A 25,445-nucleotide genomic window follows, 5' to 3' on the forward strand; every position below is an offset into this window, starting at 1 on the left:
TAAAAAACAACTCTACAAAAGCAGAGGCACGAATTTTCATAACACTCTATTCTTTTACCATGAAGCAGCCTAGGAAAGTGTCAATCATTCCACACGAAAATCAACTTTTTTCCTTTCCTCTTACTTTGTTTAGCTTTCAATGAACAACATTTTTTTTTTTTTTTTTTGCATTTCAATACCAATTTTCCAAAGGTACAAGGAAGCATAGCTGTGAAGCTAGTTGGGTCAGGGAGACGGGTCACCAGTGATGACTGTCTGACAGTGCATCTTTCCCAGCTTTGTCAGTAGCTTTGAAAGGTGTTCAGGTAAAGGTCCTGTGGGAAGAAAGGCTGCAAATTTCAGAAACCTAACAACATATAATTTTGTTGAATTTGCATTCATATAAGTGCCAGCTTGAAAAAAAATGCACCTGCTTGTTTCTATGACAATAGGCAGAGTGAAATCACGCTCATACAGATGTGATGATGACTGCCACCCCGCTAGGGCTGTCATTTTTTCCCCCTGAACAAGTCATCAGGTTCTGCTCTGCTATCAATAGACAAAACTATGTCACAGAACTCTATAGGGGTTCTGTTAATGCTAAGAAACCAAGAGACATTATTCTGTTGCTAACCCAAAACAATGTCTCGAGACTCTGCTAATTGGATCATCAGGGTTCTATAATTCGGGAGTAAAGGAGTTTAGGGATTCCCTGGTGGCTCAGATGGTAAAGCGTCTGTCCACAAACAGGAGACCTGGGTTCAATCTCTGGGTGGGGAAGATCCCTTGGAGAAGGAAATGGCAACCCACTCCAGTACTCTTGCCTAGAAAATTCCATGGAAGGAGAAGCCTGGTGGGCTACAGTCCAGGGGGCTACAAAGAGCTGGACACAACTGACAGACTTCACTTTCACATTCAAAGGAGTTTAGAGCTGGCAAGGACAGGATGTCGTGGTTGCCTCCTAAATAATGTATATACTGCACATGCCTGCTACGTTGCTTCAGTCGTGTCTTACTCTTTGCGACCCTATTGACTGTAGCCCACCAGGCTCATCTGTCCATGGGATTTCTCCAGGCAAGAATATTGGAGTGGGCTGCCATTTCCTCCTTTAGGGGAATCTTCCTGACCCAGTGATCAAACCCGTGTCTCTTTCATCTCCTGTATTGGCAGGCAGTTCTTCACAACTAGCGTCATCTGGGAAGCCCAAACTAATATGTACTACAGGACACATTGTTTTTAATAAAGGTGATTTTAGGGAGGGGAGGAGGAAGAGAGTGAGATGGATGGAGAGAGTAACATGGAAACTTACATTATCATATGTAAAATGGATCAGTTCAGTTTAGTCGCTCAGCCGTGTCCAACTCTTTGCGACTCCATGAAGTGCAGTACGCCAGGCCTCCCTGTCCATCACCAACTCCCGGAGTCCACCCAAACCCATGTCCATTGTGTCGGTGATTCCATCCAACCATCTCATCCTCTGTCATCCCCTTCTCCTCCTGCCCTCAGTCTTTCCCAGCATCAGAGTCTCCCAATGGGAATTTGCTGTATGACTCAGGGAACTCAAACAGGGACCCTGTGACAATCTAGAAGGGTGGAGTAGGGAGGGGGTTTGGGAGGAGTAGACATGGGTGTACCTATGGATGATTATACAATATGTATATACCTATTGATGTCTGACCGGAGAAGGCAATGGCACCCCACTCCAGTACTGTTGCCTGGAAAATCCCATGGACACAGGAGCCTGGTAGGCTGCAGTCCATGGGGTCGAGAAGAGTTGGACACGACTGAGCGACTTCACTTTCACTTTTCACTTTCATGCATTGGAGAAGGAAATGGCAACCCACTCCAGTGTTCTTGCCTGGAGAACCCCAGGGACAGCGGAGCCTGGTGGGCTGCCGTCTATGGGGTCTTGAGTTGGACACGACTGAAGTGACTTAGCAGTAGCAGTATTGATGTCTGACAGAAAACCACAAAATTCTGTAACGCAATTATCCTTCAATTAAAAAAATAAAGTGGCAAAAAAAGCAAAAAAAAAAAGTGATTTTTAAACTATGTCATGTTGTGGCTTTACATACAATAACAGGTAATCTGGACACATCTAAATCATTGTGAGTATATATCCTGAAATTATTCATAATTTGAAAACCCATCTTTAATTATTTTGCTTCCATTCAGTAACCATTATAACTAGTGAAAGCATTCAGCTTCTTAAAAGACATGATGCCACTATGTATTTTTAAATACTAGATAGGTGAGCAATCATACAAGTTATAGTAAAAAATTAAATTACTAACAACGGTATATCTTACCTCATATAGAGTGATGACACCATAGGTTTGAATTGGTTCTCGCCATTGAAGGAATATCTTCTCTTCAAAGGTACTTCCTTGGATGGATTCAGTAAGAACAGCACTTGGAACTAGAAGTGGGGAAAATCGATACATATTTCAGTAAAAAAAAAAAAAAAAAGAAAGAAAGAAAAGTTTTTCTAGACTTGATAGGTTTTTAACTCTCTATTGAGTCAAAAGATTTTAATAGATATAGTCCACTTTCTTGCAAAAACCTGGAATTTAAAACCATTTTGGCTATACTGTCTTTATAAAGAAAAGAATTTCGTCCCATTTTTCTCTAAAATGTTTGAATCAGACAATTCAAACATTGTAAATAAACTTGTAAATAAACTTTTTTTTTATTTTGTAAATAAAACTTTTTTTATTGTTCAGACATAAAGAAGGATGTGGAATGATGCAAATTCCTACACATTAACTCATGAGACTGTAAACTGGTGCAGCCATTTTGGAAGATGGTTAAACATAGATAAACTACCATATGACTCAGCAACTTTAATCCTAGGTATATATCCAAGGGAACTGAAAAGACTGGTCACTGGAAGGCTTGTACACAAATATTAAGAGGAGCACTATTCACGATAACCAAAGAGGAGAAACAACCCAAGTCAGCTCATGATTTGATAAACACATCTCAATAACGTTGAAAAGATAGGGCTAGAGAAATGTTTTGTTAGCTGGTGGAGGCTATGAGGAGCCCTTAAGAGTTGCTGAGATTGTGCCAACTGGAAAGACTGACCAGCATTTCAAGAGGACACAAAGGTTGTACATATTTGTTTAGTTGATGGGCTACCTATGCTGCAGCTAAGTCACTTCAGTCGTGTCCAACTCTGTGCGACCCCATAGGTGGCAGCCCACCAGTCTCCGCCATCCCTGGGATTCTCCAGGCAAGAATACTGGAGTGGGTTGCCATTTTCTTCTCCAGTGCATGAAAGTGAAAAGTGAAACTGAAGTCGCTTAGTCATGTCCGACTCTTAGCGACCCCATGGACTGCAGCCCACCAGGCTCTTCCATCCATGGGATTTTCCAGGCAAGAGTACTGGAGTGGAGTGCCATTGCCTTCTCCTATAGAGGGAGGATATTGACAGCTACTCAAAATAGAACTAAGTGGGGTGTAGCAGATGGGACGCTGGCTGGCTACAGTCCATGGGGTCACAAAGAGTCGGACACAACTGAGCAACTAACACTTTGACATTCATTAATCTATGTACAGGTGCAAGGAGGGCAAAAACTTAGAAAAAACAAATCTTTGATTTAATTCAATTAGTGTAAATGGGAATAAAATTTTAAAAAGAGATTGTCAAATTGATGTTGAACAGAGGGTATCTTAAAAGGATAAACTTAATAAAATGTACTGGAGGCCTTGTAACCATGAAAATGTTAACAACAGGGAAACCTAAATGGGATTCATATAATTGCTTTTAGGTCAAGAACAGATCAAGTGATTAAAATAAAATACCAGAAAGGTTAGTTAAATTAGGAAGATAGCACTTCACGGGAACTTAGGTCTGGCACTGGTTTTTAGAAGGTGTAGAAATTCATGATTTGGAGTATAGAACCATAATATATCTAAGTTTGTGGAACTGAGCCCTGTCTAGTGACACTCATAACAGCAATAAAAGATATATCTTTCCCACATATTTCTCATAAAATAAATGATATTTAAACAAAATTATTATAGTATAATAAAACTCACAATGTTCAATGAATTGTGGCCTTTATTAGTGGCAGATAGTGACACTTCAATTTTTTTTCTTAGAGCTCAGTATTATCCATTTTTCTCTTTCTGTCCTTTTCTGCCTTTTTTGAAGTCTTTTTTCTTTTGTTCTTGTTAAGAAATATAATTTGAAATCAAAGTTTTTCTAATTAACTGGATGCTGATATGCTATGAAACGAATAGGTTTTTGTTTGGAAGTCATGCATGCCCAACTCCAGGGACTAGCAAGCTACTTTAAACACACTAATGGATAAGTATGTTCATCGCAGCACTGTTTATAATAGCCAGGACATGGAAGCAACCTAGATGTCCATCAGCAGATGAATGGGTAGGAAAGCTGTGGTACATATACACAATGGAGTATTACTCAGTCATTAAAAAGAATACATTTGAATCAGTTCTAATGAAGTGGATGAAACTGGAGCTGATTATACAGAGTGAAGTAAGCCAGAAAGAAAAACACCAATACAGTATACTAACGCATATATATGGAATTTAGAAAGATGGTAATGATAACCCTGTATGTGAGACAGCAAAAGAGACACAGATGTATAGAACAGTCTTTTGGACTCTGTGGGAGAGGGAGAAGATGGGATGATTCGGGAGAATGGCATTGAAACATGTATACTATCATAAAGGAATGAATTGCCAGTCTAGGTTCGATGCAGGGTGCAGGATGCTTGGGGCTGGTGCACTGGGATGACCCAGAGGGATGGTGTGGGATGGGGGGTGGGGAGGTGGGATTGGGAACACGTGTACACCCGTGGCAGATTCATGTTGATGTGTGGCAAAACCAATACAATATTGTAAAGTAAAAAAATAAAATAAAATAAAATAAAATTGAAAAATAAATAAATAAATAAACACACTAATGGATAAGTAACTTATTCTAACCTCATGTTTCAACAGCACTTAACAGAATTCTCCGTTCATGTCAATTTGAAACCTCAGAGTTTCGGTGGGTTCACGCCTCAGCATAACATCTCTTATCTCTACAAAAGACTGAATTTGACATTCCACTCACATGATGGAAAACTACTGCCAATTTAAGCCTGAATTAAAAGATTATTAGCAAACTTTACTCTTCTATTAATGACTGACAAAGTATTTTGAGTGCTTATTGCCTACTCAATATCATCCATATCGCTATAGAAAAAAAAATAGATGGCTTCTCTCAAATAATTTACAGTTAAAAGGGAAAAATTACATGTAATATAATGAGAGAATAAGTAAGGGTCAAGAGAAGTTGCTTTGATCTGTTACAACAACAATAATAACACTCACCTATTAAAGACTCTTCTCTTCAACCACAAACAGCCCTGGATGAAAATGCCTTCTAACCCTAAAATGCTGGAGAACTATACGATTCTTGCTTCTCAGACAAGGAAATTAAGGCTCAGATATTTAAAGATCTTGTCAAGTGCAATAAGGTCATAGGATGTGGAGAATAAGGGTGGGAAGAGTTGGAGACAGCTTCATGAAGGACCTGAAAGTAAGGAGCACTCTGGGCGGTAGTGGAGGAGGTCGAATGGAGGCGGCCAGGTGGGAGGGATGTGCAGAGGAGAACAGACTGTAGGAGGCGCTCAGGATGCAAGGGGTGTGCACGTAGGACCCATGCCCAAAGGACTGCTCTGCAGGATGCCCTGTGTGGGAGAAGAGGCTCCCAGTTCTAGAGTCTGAACCAGGAACACCAAGGACCTTGACAATCCAGATTTGGGCAAGGAGAGTCACTGATAGCTCTTGTGGAGACGGTGAGGTGATAAAAAGGTATTTTACATATAAGTTTAGTGAGTGGGTAGGGGGCCCTGGAATGGGAGAAGTTGGGACCACAAAGAAAGGTCAGAAACTACTACAGAAGTTTCAGAATAAAATAATGAGATCTGGATGTAGGCAGTGAAAGTTGAGAGAAAAGAACAGTCTATCAACATATTAAGTGAAGTAAGTCAGGCAAAGACAAACATCACATGATATCACTTACATGTGGAATTAAAAAAATGATACACATGAACTTACTGACAAACAGAAGTAGACTCTCCGACAGAAACCAAGCTTATGTTACCAAAGGGGAAGGAGCGAGCGGGAAGATATAAAGTAGGAAGTAGAGATGAACATACACACACTACTGTATATAAAACAGATAAGCAACAAGAACCTGCTGTAGAGCACAGGGAACTATACTTAATATCTTGCAATAACCTATGACGGAAAAGAATCTTAACAAGAATATATATCTATATTAATATATATTCAGTGGTATATATACATGTATATATGCATTGTTAGCCTCAGGTGTACTGCAGAGTTTTATATATATCATATATAAGTATATGATATATATAAACTTATATATAAAACTCTGCAGTATACCTGAAGCTAGCATTGCAAATTAACTGGACTTCAATTTAACATATAGTTTGAAAAAACCCTCAAGGCAGAAAGATAAAACAGACAGTAATATCACTGTTCATATTAACAAGGCTTCTAGAATACTAATGATCTACTACTAAGTACTCCAGAAGTACTCTGACACATATTAATAGAAGTCTATTTATTGAAGTCTTGGTTATTGAGGTAATATTCAATTACATTGTTCCTATGGAAAAGAATGACTATTACTTGACCACTGACCTCCTGTGGTAATTTCTTAGCACTGTGATGAAGAGCAAAGGCAGCCTCTATCTGGGGCTGAATTTTAATCTGAACTATGAAAAATGTTTCAGAATGCCATATGAATAAGTCTTTCCTATAGATAATCTAATACCCAAACAACACCTCAGTCCCAACATGATGACAAAATTTGAACGAAGAACTATTCAGAGCCATGTAGGATTATCGTATGTAGAAAACTAATTATATGACATAAAAGTTAAAACAAGCCTCTGTATCTTTATTGTCTTCACCTTTTTTAATCAGTGTTTCAGCAGATGCAGCACAGACACACGTTATTCAACATGGTAAGCAATTTTCTTCCATTTTCATTGTAAAGATCTCAGTTAGAAAGAAACACAAGCTGCATTTTTGAAAGACTGCATGTTTGACATAAACACATCACTTCAAAGTACTCACGATCTTCATCCGTCTGTACTACGAGCTCCTGGCTCTCCTTCCGCCCCTCCGGATTCATGAGGATGAGCTTCACGCTAACGTTGGTGTAGGGCGAGAGGTTGGTGATGGTGTGTTGGGGGTGTGAGTTTTCTGTGTCCCAGCTCACTTCCTCTCGCACCTGTTCCTGCCCTCCAACTTTGTAACAGTAGTGGACTGTGAGGTTGTAGCTATGGCAACGGGTCACGTTATACCCAAAGGGCTCCCAGCGGATGGTGATCTGTCGAGATTTGACTTCCACGACTTCCAGCTTCCTTGGGCCACGCATGGGATCTAATGAGGAAAAGAAGGAAAAAGAAAACATAAGAGAAAAGGATAATAAAAGTTCTGGTGAAGCCTAGATGCCACAGATAATTATATTGGTCTCCAATATCTTGTTTTCTCTTCTTCCATATGAATAAACTCTCTAACACTTAGCTGGGCATAACGCCACCCAGAATAAAGACTACAGTTTCCATCCTCTTAAGCAGTGAAGTCTGATCCTTGAACTCAGGTTTTGGTGGATGGCATACAAGGTGAGATGTCAGGAATGGCTTCTGGAGGGGTCTCCTTGAGAGGAAGGGGCTCCCCATCTTTGTTCCTCCTTCTGTCCTGTTAGCTCGACTTAGGACAGCTTGCACTCATGAAGCCATGATGGACCATGATGCACTTAAACATGAAGGATTCAAAGCAATGACAACACAGAAATGGGTTTCCTGGTAATCACTGGGCTACCGTACAAGCTCTGAATGGTCTACTCCCCAAATTTTCATTAGAGGGAAATACAATGCTTTTATTTAAGGCTCTTTCCTCTGGGGTTCTGATACACAAAACTAATCTTCATGCTAACTGATGCATATACTTTTTATCTTTTTAAATTAATTCATAATTATGGAATTAGAAAACATGAAAGTAAAAGCTTGCAAATTCAGCATGAAATACAATGATTAAAGAGTATAAACTTCTGAGCAGAACTCTAGCCTTTTCAGATTTTGATTTACAGAGAATTCCACAGTCACTACTGAAGTAATTCTTTCCTACCCCTGATCAGGTCTCAGTGTTGTTCCTCAGCCCAAGCTCCAGGGACAGAGCTTGGAGCTTAGAAATCTAAATGATTTGCATGAGCATTCTGATTGGCTTAAGAGAAAGAATATATACAGAGAACGCTTTTTCATGCATATTTATTTTTTAATGAAGTACAGTTGATTTACAATGTTGTAATTTCTGCCGTATAGAAAAGTGATTTAGTTATACATATATATTCTATTTTTATATTCTCTTCCATTATGGTTTCTCACAGGATATTGAATACAGTACCCCATGCTATATAGTAGCACCTTGTTATTTATGAGAAAGCTTAAACTTATTTATGGAAAGATGATGAAAATACAATAATAACTAATTATAAAACATATACTGAGCCCTATGATGTACCTTGTATCTTTCTAAGAAGTTTACCTTTTATGGGTTTGGGGAGCACCTAATCTAAAATATTTACTTTAGTATATTCTTACGTTCAATTGATCCATGTATTTTGATTTTTGTTTTCCTGAAGGTGGTTACCATTTATGATCTATAAAGAGATCTATAATTGGAAAGGAGAAATACCCATGAAAACTGGAGAAATAACAGCTACCGTGTCCTGTGTGTGCACTTCCTATGTATGGGTTGTTTTGTATATATAATCTCCACTCCTTAACAATCCAGTTTTTCCCAAGATAGAAATGAAAACATTGTGACCATGATGGGGTCAACAAGTTGCCCAAGGTGGCTCTGCATTTGTATGTTTGACAATGAAACATATGCTGTTGCCACTCTACTATAGAGTGTCCACCAAAATAAACAGAATCAGATTTTTTAAAAAAACCACACGTTAAGACCCATAAAACTCCACCAGAAACAAGATCAAGGGATGTAAACTAGAATAAAGTCCTGTGAACGTAACCTTGGGACAAAAGTGCTGGGAAGAACCCTTCCCCCTACTCCCTCTGGTTCCATGGAAGCTGGGTCCCAGGCCACATTCCCCAGCCTTGGTTTTCCAGACAACCACACCTATACTTTTTAGCCACCAGAAGAAACCTGTCTGGATTATCACTGATGTTCATATCTTGCTTTTCATTGTGTGTAAATTCCTTGTTTTCTCCATTATTTAGGGCCTAGAGAGAACTTAGGGAACCCCCTTTTCTTGTGGTCTTCAACAAATGAAACAATTCATGTGAAATGATGTTCTGGTTTTGCAGTTGTGAGACGGGGTTTATCTGCCAGTTATCTATCTGTTCAAACCCAAACACAAGGTTAATCATGACCATTCACACTACTCTGTCCTGTAATAACTCTAGGAACCAAGGACAAGTGAGGAAAAATTTCCCTGGAGAATCCTGAGTGGAAGATGCTCATGGAACGTTCCATTTTACTGAATCAGTTTTTTTCATATTTAAATTACTAGTGTTTGGGAAAATATCACAAATAAGTTACCTAGTGATAACATTGAAAGTGTTTTCCAGTCTAGTGAATTTTGACCATCTAAAGGCAATGTCTAATTTTATATAATGCTTCATTAGTTGAATGCTTACAAAAACTTTTAATACATTCCAGATCCCTTATATAAACAGATTAATGTACATCTACACTCCTTTCCCTATTAATCACAAGTCTCCACAAGGACTGTTCTAAAGCACTTTTCCAAGGTTTTCATCAATTTTACTTACTAAATGACTAAATGCTTCAGATATTAATTTCAACAAGCAGTGCAGTAATAACTTAATTTCACTAGAAAAACTATTTTCTCCTGCAGAGGTAAGCCTGCATCATTTTAATACTCCTTAGCCAAGAACAAACACTTGTGAATTAAGCCCCAGGATAAAACAATGAAGGCTCTGTCTACTGGTCAAGCTGTCTTGAAGTACATGCTCTCTTCCCATCTGTTATCACCTCTCAGAATCCCATCATGGTAAAGGGATGACTTCCTGTAAACTCACCAAGTCAAATAGCTAAGCCTAGCACAAACAACCACCTCTATGACCAAGTCTCCAGAACCCTGATTGTCACGAATGGTATTAAGAGACCAGAGATGGAGGCTGTGTGAGTCCTGAGTCTTAAATGGAAGCAGGGTTGTCCAGACTGGTTTGCATCTTGTTCCTGATCAGTGCAAACAAAACCATCTTGCAGAAGCTTTTCCAAACAGAATATTTCTTTTCTTAAATATTTTAATTTTGGACTTCCCTGGTGGAGCAGTGGGTAAGAATCCACCTGCCAATTCAGGCGACATGGGTTCAATCCCTGGTCCGGGAAGAGTCCACGTGCCTCAGAGCAACTAAGCCCGTGCACCACAACTACTGAGCTGGTGCACCACAAATACTGAAGCCTGTGTGCTCTAGGTCCAGCAAACCACACCTGATTAGCACCTGTGCCTCAACTACTGAGCCTGAGCGCTACAACTACTGAAGCTCACGTGCCTAGAGCCCGTGCACTACAACAAGAGAAACCGCTGCAATGAGAAGCCCCCACACCACAACCAGAGAGTACCCCTGCTCTCCCAAACCAGAGAAAGCCTGCACACAGCAATGAAGACCCAGCACAGCCAAAACTAAACAAATAAATCTGCTCCCCGAATAGGAGAAGCTGTCCTGGAGGTGACAAAAAGACACTCTGCTATAACGACAAATGCCACTGGAGGTGGTCGTAGGAGCCTTGGGTACTAATCTGAGTCCAGTTACTCACTCGCTATGAAATTCAGGGAGTATCTTCAATTCGCTGAACCACATTTTGTGTGCATGCTCAGTTACTAAGTGATGTCCAACTGTTTGAGACCCCATGGACTGTAGTCTGCCAGGCTCCTCTGTCCATGCGATTTCCTAGGCAACAATACTGGAGTGGGTTTCCATTCCCTTCTCCAGGGGATTTTCCCGACCCAGGGATCGAACCTGGGTCTCCTGCATTGCAGGCAGATTCTTTACCATCTGAGCCACCAGGGAAGCCAGCTGACAGGGTAGTAGGGAATATATGTCTATCTTTTCTCATGATCCTAAAGATGTTTTGGAGGACGTGTGTGGATTCCAAGGCCAATAACTTCTCTTCACAATCCCTTGGCCCTCAGCGGAATGGGTACTGGAAGGCATCGTTGGCACCAGTCACGAGGCCAGGGGGCCTAGTCTGGGCCCATGGGCTCACAATAAGTGACCAGAGCGGTATCCCTGAGGGGAGTGGTGGCTGTCATGCCTGAAGCTTCAGCAGGGAGTTCTCACTGGTTTCCCTGCCAGCACCACTGGCAGCATCTTCCCCTCTGTTCTCTTTCTGCCACTTCGAGTCAGGTTTCAAGCAGACACCTGACACTTGCAGCCCTGACCTGAGGGACCAGGGAGCTGGTTCTGGCCTCCAGCACTCTGGCAATCCTATTTAACCGGGGATCCCACCTTCTCATATAGCCAGTCCTGTTCTTCCACGGGTAAGGGCAGAAACTGAGTGATAGGATCAATTTCCATTGCAGGTTCAATTCACAGCTCGTTTCTCTGGAACCCTGCCCTTTACCTTTCATTACAACTACACTGCTTTTTCAGAAACTCAATTTCAGAACCTGTGAGATACATCTGGGTGTAATTTTAGAATCCTGTCATTGATAATCAAAAACACAGATTACAAACCGAGGCTCCTGCTAACAGGTTTCTCTTTTCTGCCTCTTCATGGACTTTCCAGAGGTCTATTGCAATAAAAGGAATGACACCCAGAATGGCAGGGTGGGTCCCTTCTGGCATCTTTAGCTACTAAACTTCTGCCTCGCCAGTCACACAAAAGAAGGTGACAAAACAATAAAGTAACAGCTTTATTTACTTTGGTATACAGTTAAATCAGAGCAAAGGCTGGTTTAACTGATGCTATGTTGGCCTTCCCAGTTATTTAATATTCCTAAGCAACAAAGACACAGACAGTAAAGAATCTGCCTGCACTTCAAAAGACCCAGGTTTGATCCCTGCCTTGGGAAGATCCCTGGAGTAGGAAACGGCAATCCACTCCAATATTCTTGCTTGGAAAATTCCATGGACAGAGGAACCTGGCAGGCTACAGTCCATGGGATCACAAAAAGTTGGAAACGACTGAATGACTAACACACAAGCAACAAAGATTCCAGGCACAGGAGCACTGTTTGTAAGTGACAGAGCTATAGTTTTTGAATTAGCTGCTATTTTCCATAGTTTCAGCTTCCCTGGTGGCTCAGACAGTAAAGAATCTGCCAATAATGCAGGAGACCCGGGTTCGATCTCTTGGTCAGGAAGAGCCCCTGGAGAAGGAACTAGCAACCCACTCCAGTATTCTTGCCTAGGAAATCCCATGGACAGAGGAGTCTGGCAGGCTACAGTCCATGGGGTCACAAAGAGTTGGGTAAGACTTAGCAATTAAACAACAACAACAAAACAAAAACAAAAATAGTACTAAATCAATAGCTGAGAAAACAGTCTTATTGAATAACGAAGGAAAGGGCAGCCGTGCCAGGCCTCACATAGAAGCAAATTCCTCCCATATTTCTTGGTTTAGGATGGATGCATTCTTTACCATATCTTTTCTGTATTACAGGTGCTGGTTTGTACTCAGCCTAAATCCTAAAGGTAAGTAACCTTGCTGGGAACTGGACTCTCCATGTATCAGTCCTATTGATCAATCTAATTTGATTACAGATGAAAGCAGGAATTTCTATTCATGATTTACGGGAAATGTAAAGACGATCTTACATAAGAAATGATGAGGACACTGACCAAGGTGTGAATGCAGACCCTCTCAGGCAAGAGGGTGGGGCTGCACCCATACCCTGAACATGAGCGAGGGCTGACAGCCTGGAGGGGCAGCTACCTATGCCTCAGGCGACTCTAAGTGACCCTAAGAGAGCACGCTGTGCACATGTTCTGTTTAGTTTTTGGTTTGTACCTTACAAAACCTACAGTAAAAGAACACAAATTTGGCCTTTGGTTAGTCATTTTTGGTGTCTTGTTTCAGGATAGTGTTACCGAAATGTTTAGAATATTTTCTTTTAAAGAATTTTAAGATTTAATATTCTTAATAGTTGAATGGGAGCTGGAAAAAAAGATGGAATAAACGATTCACTATTGACAATCTTCCACAATAAAGAAGTGTTGGCATTGATAACAGACTCACTGACAGTAATGTTTCTCATAATTTATTCTGCCTGAATTGATTAACTTTTCAGAATAAGGCTAGGAGTCCAACAGTGGTTGAAAGATGTTCTTCTTTCAAATACAAAGTGTTCTTTTCTGGTGTTAATTTAAGGTTTTTAAAATTTCAAGTAATAAGTTTTTAAAAAAAACACATTGAAAAGTACAACATAAAACAGTCGTCTGTGTACCTACTAATATCAAATATTAACATTGGTGTTTTGCCTCAGAGCACTTTTGATTAAGGAAATAAAATACTGCTGATATAAATCCTTTCCAGGGTCCTGTAGGCTAACTCAAGGTTATTATACATCACTCTCAGACATGGTTTTGTACTTTTATTACAAGTGTCCAGGATGCCTAAAATTTTACACAAATGCTACCATTCTCTGCAGATTGATGGGTTCCACATCAGCCAAGTTGAAATTCATAGATCTGGCTTAGATCTACAGATGGATCAGACAGATCATTTAAACTGATCTATATCAAATGTATACATGTATCATATAAGCAGATCAAATTCCATTAAGGAATTTAACTGTAGTTTACCTAGGCATTCCCTACCGAGGAGCAGAAAGGTTGAGCCCACATGTTGCCTATTACAAGGGGTGAAGAGTCAGCACTGGTAACACCTGGCAGCTCATTGAGAAATACAGATGCTTGGGCCCCACCTCCAATGGCCAGAAGCCAAATCTTCCTTTGCACATTAAAGTCTGAGAAAGTCTGACTTAGAGGAGTGTCTTTCATTTTAATTTTTTAAATATAAATTTATTTATTTTAATTGGAGGTTAATTACTTTACAATATTGTATTGGTTTTGCCATACATCAACATGAATACGCCCCAGGTATACACATGTTCCCCATCCTGAAACCCCCTCCCACCTCCCTCCCCATACCATCCCTCTGGGTCATCCCAGTGCACCAGCCCTGAGCATCCTATATCATGCATTGAACCTGGACTGGCGATTTGTTTCACATATGATATTATACATGTTTCAATGCCATTCTCCCAAGTCATCCCACCCTCGCCCTCTCCCACAGAGTCCAAAAGACTGTTCTATATGTCTGTGTCCCTTTTGCTGTCTCGCATACAGGGTTATCATTACCATCTTTCTAAATTCCATATATATGCGATAGTATACTGTGTTGGTGTTTTCCTTCCTGGCTTACTTCACTCTGTATAATCGGCTCCAGTTTCATCCACCTCATTAGAACTGATTCAAATGCATTCTTTTTAATGACTGAGTAATATTCCATTGTGTATATGTTCCACAGCTTTCTTACCCATTCATCTGCTGATGGACATCTAGGTTGCTTCCATGTCCTGGCTATTATAAACAGCGCTGCGATGAACATTGGGGTACACATGTCTCTTTCAATTCTGGTTTCCTCAGTATATATGCCCAGCAGTAGGATTGTTGGGTCATATGGCATTTCTATTTCCAGTTTTTTATGGAATCTCCACACTGTTCTCCATAGTGGCTGTACTAGTTTGCCTTCCCACCAACAGTGTAATAGGGTTCCCTTTTCTCCATACCCTCTCCAGCATTTATTGCTTGTAGACTTTTGGATAGCAGCCATTCTGACTGGTGTGAAATGGTACCTCATTGTGGTTTTGATTTGCATTTCTCTAATAATGAGTGATGTTGAGCATCTTTTCATGTGTTTGTTAGCCATCTGTATGTCTTCTTTGGAGAAATGTCTGTTTAGTTATTTGGCCCATTTTTTGATTGGGTTGTTAATTTTTCTGGAATTGAGCTACAGGAGCTGCTTGTATATTTTTGAGATTAATTTTTTGTCAGCTGCTTCATTTGCTATTATTTTCTCCCATTCTGAAAGCTGTCTTTTCACCTTGCTTATAGTTTCCTTTGTTGTGCAGAAGCTTTTAATTTTAATTAGGTCCCATTTGTTTATTTTTGCTTTTATTTCCAGAATTCTGGGAGGTGGGTCATAGAGGATCCTGCTGTGATTTATGTCGGAGAGTGTTTTGCCTATGTTCTCCTCTAGGACTTTTATAGTTTCTGGTCTTACATTTAGATCTTTAATCCATTTTGAGTTTATTTTTGTGTATGGTGTTAAAAAGTGTTCTAGTTTCATTCTTTTACAAGTGGTTGACCAGTTTTCCCAGCACCACTTGTTAAAGAGATTGTCTTTTCTCCATTGTATATTCTTGCCTCCTTTGTAAAAGATAAGGTGTCCATAGGTGCATGGATTTATCTCTGGGCTTTCTATTTTGTTCCATTGATCTATATTTCTGTCTTGTGCCAGTACCATACTGTCTTGATGACTGTGGCTTTGTAGTAGAGCCTGAAGTCAGGCAGGTTGATTCCTCCAGTTCCATTCTTTCTCAAGATTGCTTTGGCTATTCGAGGTTTTTTGTATTTCCATACAAATTGTGAAATTATTTGTTCTAGCTTTGTGAAAAATACCGTTGGTAGCTTGATAGGGATTGCACTGAATCTATAGATTGCTTTGGGTAGTGTACTCATTTTCACTATATTGATTCTTTCGATCCATGAACATGATATATTTCTCCATCTATTAGTGTCCTCTTTGATTTCTTTCACCAAGTTTTTATAGTTTTCTATACATAGGTCTTTTGTTTCTTTAGGTAGATATATTCCTAAGTATTTTATTCTTTTCATTGCAATGGTGAATGGAACGGTTTCCTCAATCTCTCTATTTTCTCATTATTAGTGTATAGGAATGCAAGGGATTTCTGTGTGTTGATTTTATATCCTGCAACTTTACTATATTCATTGATTAGCTCTAGTAATTTTCTGGTGGAGTCTTTAGGGTTTTCTATGTAGAGGATCATGCCATCTGCAAACAGTGAGAGTTTTACTTCTTCCTTTCTAATTTGGATTCCTTTTATTTCTTTTTCTTCTCTGATTGCTGTGGCCAAAACTTTCAAAACTATGTTGAATAGCAGTGGTGAAAGTGGGCACCTTTGTCTTGTTCCTGACTTTAGGGGAAATGCTTTCAATTTTTCACCATTGAGGATAATGTTTGCTGTGGGTTTGTCATATATAGCTTTTATTATATTGAGGTATGTTCCTTGTATTCCTGCTTTCTGGAGAGTTTTTATCATAAATGGATGTTGAATATTGTCAAAGGCTTTCTCTGCATCTATTGAGATAATCATATGGCTTTTATTTTTCAATTTGTTAATGTGGTGTATTACATTGATTGATTTGTGGATATTGAAGAATCCTTGCATCCCTGGGATAAAGCCCACTTAGTCATGATGTATTATCTTTTTAATGTATTGTTGGATTCTGATTGCTAGAATTTTGTTAAGGATTTTTTGCATCTATGTTCATCAGTGATATTGGCCTACATAATGATTAAATGATCAATCTGAGAAGATATAACAATTATAAATATATATGCACCCAACATAGGAGCACCGCAATATGTAAGACAAATGCTAACAAGTATGAAAGGGGAAATTAACAATAACACAATAATAGTGGGAGACTTTAATACCCCACTCACACCTACAGATAGATCAACTAAACAGAAAATTAACAAGAAAACACAAACTCTAAATGATACAATAGACCAGTTAGACCTAATTGATACCTATAGGACATTTCACCCCAAAACAATGAATTTCACTTTTTCTCAAGTGCACACGGAACCTTCTCCAGGATAGATCACATCCTGCACATAAATCTAGCCTTGGTAAATTCAAAAAAATTGAAATCATTCCAAGCATATTTTCTGACCACAACGCAGTAAGATTAGATCTCAATTACAGGAGAAAAACTATTAAAAATTCCAACATATGGAGGCTGAATAACATGCTGCTGAATAACCAACAAATCACAGAAGAAATCAAAAAAGAAATCAAAATATGCACAGAAATGAATGAAAATGAAAACACAACAACCCAAAACCTGTGGGACACTGTAAAAGCAGTGCTAAGGGGAAGGTTCATAGCAATATAGGCATACCTCAAGAAACAAGAAAAAAAGTCAAATAAATAACCTAACTCTACACCTAAAGCAACTAGAAAAGGAAGAAATGAAGAACTGCAGGGTTAGTAGAAGGAAAGAAATCTTAAAAATTAGGGCAGAAATAAATGCAAAAGAAACAAAAGAGACCATAGCAAAAATTAACAAAGCCAAAAGCTGGTTCTTTGAGAGGATAAATAAAATTGACAAACCATTAGCCAGACTCATCAAGAAACAAAGGGAGAAAAATCAAATCAATAAAATTAGAAATGAAAATGGAGAGATCACAACAGACAACACAGAAATACAAAGGATCATAAGAGACTACTATCAGCAATTATATGCCAATAAAATGGACAACCTGGAAGAAATGGACAAATTCTTATAAAAGTACAACTTTCCAAAACTGAACCAGGAAGAAATAGAAAATCTTAACAGACCCATCACAAGCAGGGAAATTGAAACTGTAATCAGAAATCATCCAGCAAACAAAAGCCCAGGTCCAGATGGCTTCACAGCTGAATTCTACCAAAAATTTAGAGAAGAGCTAACACCTATCCTACTCAAACTCTTCCAGAAAATTGCAGAGGAAGGTAAACTTCCAAACTCATTCTATGAGGCCACCATCACCCTAATACCAAAACCTGACAAAGATGCCACAAAAAAAGAGGAGTGTTTTTTTAGAATGCAGGTTAGGCCCTCGGGTCTTAAGACTATGCTATGCTATGCTATGTTAAGTCACTTCAGTTGTGTCCGACTCTGTGCAACCCCATGGACTGTAGTCTACCAGGCTCCGCCATCCATGGGATTTTCCAGGCAAGAGTACCAGAGTGGGGTACCATTGCCTTCTCCGGTCTTAAGACTAGTAAGGAGTGTTAGTGGTAAAGAACCTGCCTGCCAATGCACGAGACCTAAGAGATGTGGGTTTGATCCCTGGGTCAGGAAGGTCCCCTAGAGGGAGAAATGGCATCCCACTCCAGTATTCTTGCCTGGAGAGTCCCAGGGACAGAGGAGCCCAGCAGACTATAGTCCATGGGGTCACAAAGAGTTGGATACAACTGGGCGCACGCACACACAAACACACACACACAAAGAAGCTAAAACGTTCAAATGCATTTTAAGTTAGAAGGTGAGGACTGTGCAGTTTTTGTTTTAGTTTACATACACACGCTCTTGTGAATTTACAGGTGTGTGTTTGACTGTGTCCACAATGTAAAATACATTTCATACTGCAGCAGAAGAGTGAGAAGCACACTGCTGGAGAACTTTTTCCCTGAGGGCACCAGGAGATACACATACCTAGAGAAATTCTTCCCTGGGGGCACTAGGAGATATGCACTCCTAGAGAAAGTCTTCCCTGGGGGTGCCAGGAGATATGGACAGAAATGTTCTTAGCAGCATTGCTGACAAAAGAATAAGAGAGAAAAACGCAGAAACAACCTAAATATCTACTGAGCAGAAAACAGACAGATAATCATACAATGGCAAAGTATTCTCCAGTGATTATGAATGAAACAATAACGAAGTGTGAAAATACAGAATTGAGTGAAAAACTCAAGTCACAGTAGAGAACTATGATATAATTTTATAACACTGAAAAACCGGCAAAAGAGAATTAAAGCATACATATATGTTAAAACCACTTAAATGAAGAAAGAAGAGAAAAACAGGACACATATCCATGGAAACTCAGGATACTGGTGACCTCAGTCAGTCATAGAGGCAGGGGAATAAAATGAGAAGCAAACAGTTAGATGCAGAGGTTCTAAGGAGGCTCTATTTTTAAGCTAAGGAGTCAGTTAATGTTGCTATGTAGCACAATTTATGCAGATGACATATATTCTTTTGCTTTTATGTCAAATACAGATAGTGAAGGACAGGGAAGCCTGGCATGCTGCAGTCCATGGGGCCACAAAGAGTTAGACATAACTTAGTGACTGAAAAACAACATAATAACTTAAAAGAAGGTTATCACGGGAAGGCATGAATATCCCAGAAAGTCTGTTGGTTCTTTGACATTCTCTTCCTACAGGACAGTCTACCCTTGGTTCTTAGGAGAGAAAGACAGCCAGACCTAAGGGAAGCAGGATAACATATCACTGAAGACGTTCTGGATATTCACCCATGGCTGGGGGCCTTTGACCTTAAGAGCTTTATGGAGCCATGTACTCACATGTGTAACAGGCATCTCACCAGCGATGCTTTTGGCCCAGACACCAGACCCCTGGATCCTGCAGGCTGAGTCTCAGGCCTGGCTCAGCCACTCAGGGGACAGGTGTTGCTTCTTCTGACCCCTACCCCAGCTCTGAACCTCACTCTGTTTCATTCCCGGATTCTCAGAGAGGCCTAATGCAGAGCTCAGGATGGCCACATGAGGAGGGAAGAGTGTGAGCAAGGTAACCGTCCAAGGCCACAGCTGACCCATGGGTACAACATGTTGGTACAACATGTTTGTGTACACGGTGTACACATGCTGTGCATGTTCCAACCCATGTTTGTGTACAACAGAAAACACACCTTCCTTAAGGCACTTATTGTCATCTGCTGGAAAACTGCATAAGAATCATATAAATCTATGGGGTTCGTGCAATGAATGGGCCCTGCATGCTTATACCATGCACACTCTGCACAACCGTACACTGTGGTCCTGCTGGAAACAGTGTGAGTAGGTGTGTGTGTGTCTATGTGTGTATATTTGTGTGCTGTTCAAAAACATACAAGTTCCACGACCAAAAAGATATAGGCATGCTGCATGCACTGAGAGTTCTGAAGGAATTTAACAGATGGTTTCAAAACTTAAGATAAAGCAGTGCAGAAGTGGATACGCTGTGTGCATGTTGACAGAGGTATGTGGATTTTTTTCAGCAAATACCACTTACTCACTTACCCTTTAACCACAAATACTAACTTCAACAGCCATATATTCACATACAGTACATGAATTGAATTTTCATGAAGGTACCAGTTTTAGCTATTCCTCACTAATCCTGTCTGTCCCTCATGACTTTCCTTTTTGATGGTATGTCTGAATCAATCTAAGGACTTCTAATTGATGCCCTCTTATCATAGGAACCAAATAAAAATGATTCCATGAGTAAGTCACTCCTGTCAAACAGGTCATAACCATTCTTGCTTTGCACACCAGTCAGGCAAATCTGTCTGTTGCATCCCAAATACCATTCTCCCTCCAAAATTAATATATTTGGTCCCACAGATCCATACACATACAGTACTAGTCACCTTTTGTATCTGCAAAAAAGTAGTCTTCAATCCCTTTCTATCTTGATTCAAAATCAGTCTCTTTCATGACTATTTTTTCTTAGTCAAGAACTCTGAGGCTTCTAGACACCCACACTGTCAAAATCCTCATGTTCACAGGTTGATTACATTTCTATATGTTTTCCTGTCTTCTGTAACAATCAAGTTCACTGACTACTGATCCCATGTCTAACACAAATGCTTTATCCTATAAGGATCCTATGTTCACTAATCAATGCATTAGTTAAAAGGATTTTAACACAGTATAATAAACACCAAGCATCTAGATCAGTTCCTTTGTTTTCATAAGTCAATTCAGAAACCATCTCCTTTCCTGTGGTATTTACCAGTTTTCTATGAAAGGCCTTTCCAAGTTCTATGCTGCGATTTGCGCGTCTCTGTCTTACTTTCTGCTTTATAAACATGGCTCCCCTAACGATTGGAATGGTCCGTTTCTGCCTCAGCTCCTTGGTGACATTTCCGAAGTGTAAAGTTCATGCCTGCGGGAAGAACACTGCTGCTATACAGTCAAATCGGAGTCTTCAGTTGTTCCGGTGCTCTGCAATGAACGAGCTGTAATTCATCCTATAGATGAACTTTACAAGAAACTGTTGTGTGAAATAAAAATGAGCTTCCAGTAAAAGACTTTCTTGGTATTTATTTCAGGCTCTATTAAAGGAGGAGGCAAGTGATTTTCACAGAGTTTTTTAGAACTGTCAAAAATTGGTTGAGAATGTGTATTGACCTTCTCTAACCCTCATAAAGCTGTGATGACCACAAAAAGGATCTTACAAGTTTGCATCTGTTTATTTCATCCAGAGGAAAAGCGTACCCAGGCCAGTCACTTCTGGTTATGGAAGAATGTGATGAGTGTTGAAAAAAAGCCAATCGAATACCATTTTAGATTCACCCATAAGAACCATTCTCTCTAGTTGATATTAAGTAGAGAAATCTTATTTAAAACTTTTTACCTGTTCAGAGCCTCCTATTTATTAATAGTTCCTCCACCAGGAAATTGAACCCTGGCTCTCCCTTGGCAGTGAAAGCAGAGTCCTAACCACTGGACCACCAGGGCATTTTGCTCAGCCATATTTTCCATCTTTAAGAAAAGAACTGTACTTTAATAAAAGAACAAGGAAACTGTCACAAATAAGGGTTTTATTATTATTATTATTACAGCTCATTCCTCACTCAACTTTTGAAAAGAAATCACAGTTCACGGATACATATTTATTTCCTTTTGAATTCGGTTAATTTGCCACAGAAACTTTGTCTTAAAAAATTACAAACAACTATGCTTCCTCGAATATTTGCATATTTCTTAGGAGGGGCTTAAAAACTACGGAACATATCAGATAATCTTAATAAAGTAGATCACCGATTTGCCATTTAGTGTTAAAAATACTGAGGATTCTGACATACTGAAAATTAATTAGACATTTTTGTGAAGATCCACAGATAATACTTCTAATAAGTTATTAATATGATACCACATATCCTAGCTTTTTCATCCTTTCTGAAGTTGAATTCTATGGAGAGAGGAAGCCTGCTGAGCCTGTGGGGCAGACCTGGGGGGCCAGCCTGTTGGCAGCAGAGGATGGACTGAGACAGGGAGAGCCTGGAGGGAGAAGTATGAGGCTGGGTTCTCCCCAGAGGACCCTCTGGTGATGGCCAAGCCAGCCTGGACTAGGAGAACAGCAGCTCGGGAAACATCCTGGACCACATACCATGAAATGTCATCATTAGACGGTTGGGGGAGGGTGGGACCAGGGACAGGAAGACAGTCCTGCCAAGACAGGGGCCAGAGTGGGGAAGAGCTGGGGGTGTGACGGGCCTGACTGCTTGCTGCCTGAGCCATCCATGAACAGAGAGCGGGTATGGCCCTTAGGATAAACCTAAAGCTCAAGGTCGGAGGGAAGCGAGGAAGGATTTGGAGGTTACGTAACTGTTCAAGTCACTAACACAGATGGTGATTCCCAGGAAAAGTATTTAAAAAGAAGATAAAGCAAAAGAAAGCCTACATTAACTGGACCTCTTTTTATTTTGATTTTATGTTTTCCTTTTAAGATTCTTCGCGGCATCTCCTCACCCCTATGAAACTGACAGTAATAAGATATTAAGAGTTATAATTTTTAAACCATTCATTCTTTGATATGTGCCACTTTCAACACATTATTTTATAATAGGCTTTGCTTGAATTTTAAAAGAAAAGTTTTTCCTCAGGTGAAGAATTTTCAGCTCTAAACTAGAGCCGACTGGTATGCGTATTTTTGTATTTGGTACCTACTTAATAGTTACACATTTTTAGAGAATGCCTCATTTAAATTCTAATGTATTTTAATAAGGAATGAAAGAAAATATCACCCCATATATGTATTTTTTTTCTTAAATTACCCCTAGTGCTTGATTACTCCTCCACAATCAAAATCATGTCTTAAATATGAATGATACAAAACAAGACTAGAGCCTGAACATCTAACAGAGAGATTTTAGCTGCTTGTTTAAAATGACATACCTAGCTATTCAGTAATCACTTTATAATAACCCCTTTCATTTCCAAATCTACTTAGCCATCAGGCAGCACTGAGGAAAGAGCTGGCAACGGTTTTTACAACTGCACATTAGTTTTACATTTCATGACAAGCTAATTCTAGAGAGTTCCAAAGAGAGACAAGCTCTGGTCCTTGTGATTTTCTTCCCTTGTCGTGGGGGAAGCATGTGTCGAGCTGTAAAGGAAAGATAAAAGCCTACAGACATATACTTTTCACCTCATCCTCATGTCAGTGACAATTTGCCCCACTGTACCCCAGGTGCCATAGTTCATATCTAAGTCAACAAGATGTCACCAGTCTCCCAACCGCTCTTCACCTGAAGCCAAGGACCTGCAGGGGTTCAGAATCCCAACCACAACTGGACTCAGTCAGAGCATGACGGGGGGGGGGGTGTCTTTGTAAAAGGGGATGGGGTGGGTTTAAATGCTGCACAAACACAAGGCAGAACGTCAGCTTACTGTGTAAGGCAGAAAAACCATCAAAAAGCAAAAGTGTCAGTCTCTCAGTCGTGTCCGACTCTTTGTGACCCCATGGACTCTCTCTCCAGGCTCCTCTGTCCATGGAATTCTCCAGGCAAGACACTGGAGAGGGGTGCCATTTCCTCCTCCAGGAGATCTTCCTGATTCAGGGATCTAACCTCCATCTCCTGCATTGGCAGGCGGGTTCATTACCATCTGAGCCACTAGAAAATATAATCACCCGGTACTAAAAATGACAAACGTGCTTGGCCATTTCAAATTCGGTCCCACAAAGGCATTTCAATGAAGACTAACCCAAGGCCATGCCTCATGATGCCTCTAATTAAATTCCAAACACCACCAACAGTCCAACGTGGGTTTCTATAGCACCAAGCAGCTGACAGAGTAAACTGATTTCCAAGACATTATTTAAGTCAATCGATGATCACACCTGAGCAATAAATACTTTAAGCTCTTGGTTTAAGCTTTGAAGGTTGCCATGAAAATCACCTGGGACGATGATAAACCATGGTATAAATCTCAGATTTGAGCAGCTCCATCCTTGCCAGGGAAGCAGAGACACAGATGTTGTTTATAATGTTGCACAGAAATAAATGGGATGTGCGATTTCATATATCAGTCTGAAGAAGACATACCGGGACACTCCTGCTCTCGTGGCAGCCTACTGCTGCTGACAAACTGCACTAATTCGCAGTCATTAGCCCAACAATGTGAGCTAAATTGAGAGTCTCACACAAGGCTTTACTGAACCCGAGACAAGACTGCATGGCTGCATAAATCCACGCTCAAGAGATGTCATCAATTAATGCTACATGGCTAAACAGCCAAGTTCATTTTTTTCTAAATGGATACATTCCGATACGTGTGATCAACCTGAGTCAAGGCATGTAGAATGCAATCAGAGTTGGCAAATTAACTCTCAAGTGCAGAGACGGATAGATGAACAATGTCCTCCAGATCAACTGGTGGAATTCACTCAGAACTGCTCGGTGTGTTCAGGCCCAGAATGCACAGAAATAGCTCTCTCACCAGGCAATTATGCGATGACTGTTCTCAACATCTGGCAGCAACACAGAAGACAGCACAGATGCAAAAACTCAAAGACTTGAGATTAAAAGGTAACGCACGAAAAGAAATTCACTTTTACTTTTTGGCTGAATCTTATTCTTTTTGTTTCCCTATACAACACTACCAACAACCCCCACCCAAAAAAATCCCCTCCACCATATCTCTATTCTCAAAAAGCCTATGATTGTTTTCCTTTGAATCTTACTTCTACCAATGACCTTGAACTGTATCTTATCCCTTCAACTCCAAGTCAGCTTGGTTGACCTGCCACATAATTTTAACAGCAGCACACATATTCTTATCCCAGTGTAACCTTGCACTTTATTGTACCCACTGCTAGACAGGGAGCGGAGTAGCTGGCTCTGGACCTAAGGAATCATCCATGGACAAGTATAATTTTGAATGGGAACAAAGGGCTTCCCTGGTGGCTTGGGTGGTAAAGAATCGACCATCCCCTGGAGGAGGAAATGGAAACCCACTCCAGTATTCTTGCCTGGAGAAGCCTATGGAAAGAGGAGTCTGGCAGGCTATACAGTCCATGGGGTCACAAAAGAGGTGGACACGACTGAGTGACTAACAAAGTAGGTACATTTGGGAGGGGAGGAGAGTAAAATTCATGCCTGGCTGCTGTATCTCAGAGCACAGCGTACATACAAATTCAGAGACCATGCCAACCAGCACCCATACACCTTCACAAGCTGAAACGCTTTGCCCCATGTTACTGCCGAAGTCTAGATGCTTGGGATGGGTCACCCATGATGCTAAAACTAAAAGAACTGATTGCAGCGGGGGCCGAGACGCAGCATCAACCCTATCAATGGCTCCAAGGGCAAGAGGAGGTT

The 25,445-nt window shown here is 40.2% G+C and overlaps 1 protein-coding gene across 6 annotated transcripts in view; it reads right to left on the reverse strand.

Moving 5' to 3' along the window:
• PTPRM (protein tyrosine phosphatase receptor type M) overlaps positions 1-25,445 on the reverse strand; it is a 660,655-nt gene that overhangs the window by 275,235 nt on the left and 359,975 nt on the right. For all 6 annotated transcript variants that reach the window (XM_040264647.1, XM_040264643.1, XM_040264646.1 and 3 more), the window contains exons 8-9: positions 7,111-7,419; positions 2,289-2,398 (exon numbers count right to left, since the gene is read on the reverse strand). In XM_040264647.1, coding sequence (XP_040120581.1) covers positions 2,289-2,398; positions 7,111-7,419 — 419 coding nt within the window. The remainder of the gene's footprint in view (positions 1-2,288; positions 2,399-7,110; positions 7,420-25,445) is intronic.

Source organism: Oryx dammah, unplaced genomic scaffold (assembly GCF_014754425.2).
Source record: "Oryx dammah isolate SB20612 unplaced genomic scaffold, SCBI_Odam_1.1 HiC_scaffold_22, whole genome shotgun sequence".
In the NCBI taxonomy this organism is placed as follows: Eukaryota; Metazoa; Chordata; class Mammalia; order Artiodactyla; family Bovidae; genus Oryx; species Oryx dammah.